The sequence below is a fragment of the Lathyrus oleraceus genome, chromosome 5, assembly GCF_024323335.1.
Source record: "Lathyrus oleraceus cultivar Zhongwan6 chromosome 5, CAAS_Psat_ZW6_1.0, whole genome shotgun sequence".
Taxonomy (NCBI): Eukaryota; Viridiplantae; Streptophyta; class Magnoliopsida; order Fabales; family Fabaceae; genus Lathyrus; species Lathyrus oleraceus.
Window position 1 is genome coordinate 472,601,588 of NC_066583.1, and position 3,664 is coordinate 472,605,251.

The 3,664-nt window shown below is 38.6% G+C and overlaps 1 protein-coding gene across 1 annotated transcript; it reads right to left on the reverse strand.

The window, feature by feature from the left end:
* Positions 1–1,332: 1,332 nt before the first annotated feature.
* Positions 1,333–3,174, reverse strand: LOC127081390 (uncharacterized). Its single transcript, XM_051021651.1, has 4 exons — positions 2,420–3,174; positions 2,020–2,293; positions 1,906–1,923; positions 1,333–1,806 (listed from the first exon to the last, which is right to left on the reverse strand). Exons 1-4 carry the CDS (start codon positions 3,172–3,174, stop codon positions 1,333–1,335), a joined length of 1,521 nt encoding a protein of 506 aa, XP_050877608.1.
* Between the last annotated feature and the right edge of the window lie 490 nt (positions 3,175–3,664).

Consider the following 3,664-nt stretch of genomic DNA (forward strand, 5'->3'; position numbering starts at 1 on the left):
ATCTTTCATATGAAATGATGCTTGTAACTGTTGTTTAAGGCTTTGAATCGAAGCATGATCAGAACCAGTAATAATCATATCATCAACATACAGAAGAAGTAGGACAATTGTAGTAGAAGTTCTATGAATAAATAGAGAAGAATCATATTGACTCTGAGTAAAGGAGAACCCAAGTAGAGTTGAGCGGAATTTTTCATACCATGCTCTAGGCGCTTGTTTCAAACCATATAAGGAGCGTTTGAGCTTGCACACACCCTTAGATGACAAGAATAAACCTTGAGGAGGAGTCATATAAATATCTTCCGTCAGGTCACCATGAAGAAAAGCATTTTTCACATCCATTTGATGAAGAGACCACCCGTTAGAAGCATCTATGGAGAGTATTGTACGAACAGATGTCATTTTGGCAACCGGTGCAAATGTCTCATCATAATCAATTCCATATTCCTGCTTATTTCCTAAGGCAACCAATCGAGCCTTGAAACGATTGAGAGACCCATCAGAATTCAGTTTCACAGAATACACCCATTTGCAACCTATGGGTTTGATATCAGGGGGACAAGAGACAATATCCCATGTAAAATTCTCTTGAAGAGCCTGAAGTTCTTCATTCATTGCTTTTATCCAGCGCACGTCTTTAACAGCCTGTGCATAACAAGTAGGAATATATATGCTAGACAGTGAAGCGGTCAGAGAAGTATGTGAGGAATCATACATGTCTGGTGAATATCTATCTGGTGCTTTAGATATTCGACTAGAACGTCGTTGTTTGACCGGTTCAGGATCAGGTGGCGGATCTGTGTCGGGAGGGGCAGTGGGAACCTGTTTTCTGCATTGTCTAACATATGTGATTCCTGGTTTGTAACGTTCTATAGATCGAGGCATAACAGAAAAATTAGGAAGAATAGCAATTTCATTTATGACAGGAGAAAGAGAATGAAACATAAATTGATTATCAAAAAATGTAACATTCCTAGAAACTCGAAAGCGGTGATTAGACACATCATAACACACAAAACCCTTATGAGAGTTGCTATACCCCATAAATGCACATTGAATAGACTGTGCTCCAAGCTTATTTCGTTCAAACTGAGGTAAGTGAACAAAACACACACATCCAAAAGTATGTAAATAACTATAATCAGGCTGAGTTTTAAAAAGGCGAAAGAAAGGAGAATCAAAATCAATAACCGTAGAAGGAAGATGATTGATCAAGAATACGGCTGTGGAAAGAGCCTCTACCCAAAATCGGGATGGCACAGAAGCTTGAAGAAGTAAAGTGCGCGTTACATCAAGCAAATGACGATTCTTTCGCTCTGCCATCCCGTTTTGCTAGGGGGTATTGGGACAATATCGTTGAGATAAGATCCCTTTTTGTTGAAGGTACTCCTGAAACTCATGAGACATATACTCACCTCCAGAGTCAGATCGAAAAATTTTCACACTTGCTTGAAATTGAGTTTCAACATATGTCAAAAACTTCTGAAACATAGAAAACACTTCAGACTTAGATCGAAGAAAATATATCCAAGTAAAACGACTGTAGTCATCAATAAATGTGACAAAATATTTATAGTGAGCATGAGATGCTGCGGGAGACATTCCCCACACATCACTATGAATCATCTCAAAACAAGTGGAGGCACGATGAGCACCTGATGGAAAAGGAAGTGTTTTACTTTTAGCCAATTTGCAAACAGAACATGAAATAGAAGCAGTACAAACATGTTTAATTCCCAACAAACCAGTTTTAAATAAATGAGACAAAACAACAGAATTTGGATGGCCCGATTTTCTATGCCAATCCTTATAAGAGTTCAAAACACTATTACTAGCAAAAGATAAATGACTAGAGCTAAACTAGAGCGGAAACAATCTTCCCACTTTAGGCCCCTTCGTGATCACCTTCCCCGACACCTGCTCCTGCACAAGACAACCAACACAAGAAAAATTAACATTATAATTGTTATCCACCAATTGACCAACTGACAATAAGTTGGAAGCAAGTCCGGGTGATACAAGCACGTCACGAAAGTTAGAGTTTATGTCACCAACATCAGTGATAGTGAGTTTATTACCATCGGCAATTTGAATTTGTTGATTGCCATTATAAGAATGTAAATTGTGCAAGTATTCAGAGGAGCCCGTCATGTGATTGGATGCGCCAGAATCAAGAAACCACGGTTGAGAAACATTAGAAGACTTACCCTGAATTCCCAAGGCTGAAAGAGCATAATGTACCATTTGTTGAATCATTTCAGGTTGTATAACACCGCTATTAGATGCACCAGTACTGAGAGAACCAATTGTAGAGTTGGTAGTGGCATGGAATGCTTGGGCTGGACGTTATGCTGGTCGGGGAGGATGCGTGGAACAGTCAGAGATGAAATGACCCTGTTGTTTGCAATAGTTGAAAAACTTCTTACTGCAGCTGCGAGCAATATGTCCAAATTGTTTGCAAGAAAAACATTGGACTTGTCGCATATCACAACCCTTTCCTCTGCTCTGAGCAGCATATGCAATTGCCACGGGTTTGGAACTGACAGCATCATGAGACATAACTCCTTGAGTAATCAGACGTTGTTCTTCCCTGAGAAGTTCACCAACACAAGTATCCAAAGAAGGAACATGATTCCTATTTAGCAAAGCACCTCTGACAACCTCAAATTCTGAACGAAGTTTCATGAGAAATTGATCTCGCCCACTGGTGTTGTAAACTTCTTGAACAACCGCGAGGGAGGTCTTGGGAACCTTAGCGTGTATAATAGCAGAGTGTTTTGTCCAGAGATTTAGAAAACCAGAATAGTATTCTTGAATAGACAAGTCACCTTGTTTATAGTTGGCTATGTCTAGCTCTAACTGAAACCGTTTTGCCGAATTGTCCTGGTTATAAATGCGCTTCAAATAATTCCACATTTCTTGAGCAGTTGAAAAAGAGCGCAAATTATTGATCATCTGAGGATCAATACTGTTGAGAATCCAAGTGATGATTTGAGCATCTTTAGTTTCCCACACATCTAAAGCAGTTTTCTCCGCCGGTGCCTTAGAAACATCATCTAAGTGACTCCATAATCCCTTTCCTCTAACATACATCTTAAATTGAAATTCCCATGCCGAATAATTTTTGCCGGTAAAACGGACACAAAAATTATCTCTTTCTTTTTCGGAAACCATTTAAGTTAGTATGCAACAAGATTCAACCTCATTAATTGATAAATTATTATAATAATAATTCTTATTATAGTCATTATTATGATTATAATAATAATCCAGCAATAGTAAACAAACTAAATACTCCACGAACAGTATAGTGTCCACAATCCACAAACAAAGCAAATGCGATTTTGAAGAAGCGGCAGAATCAAAAGATAATCACGATCAAGAATCTCAAACCAAGAACATCCAAGAACAAAAAAAATCAAAATTGCAACCGAAAAAAAAACACGACCGAGAATCACGATTTGGGAAAAGAATCGCAAAACAAACCGAAGCCCTAACCCTAGAATCACGATGAAATCTCCACGAAACAAATTCCACGTTGATCGATCAGAGACCAATAAACGATGAACAACAAAACTCGATCAGAACCAGAAAATCACAGGTTTGATCGCGAGGCTGATACCATGTCAGGAAAATAGGTTTTGATACCATGTCAGGAAAATAG

What these genes read in the sequence shown, in the direction of transcription:
- LOC127081390 (XM_051021651.1), bottom strand. Translation starts at nt 3,174, where the DNA reads ATGGTTTCCGAAAAAGAAAGAGATAATTTTTGTGTCCGTTTTACCGGC. An exon ending in GCTCGCAGCTGCAGTAAGAA is followed by an intron (nt 2,294 to 2,419) that starts GTTTTTCAACTA and finishes TGGTTCTCTCAG; the next exon opens with TACTGGTGCATCTAATAGCG.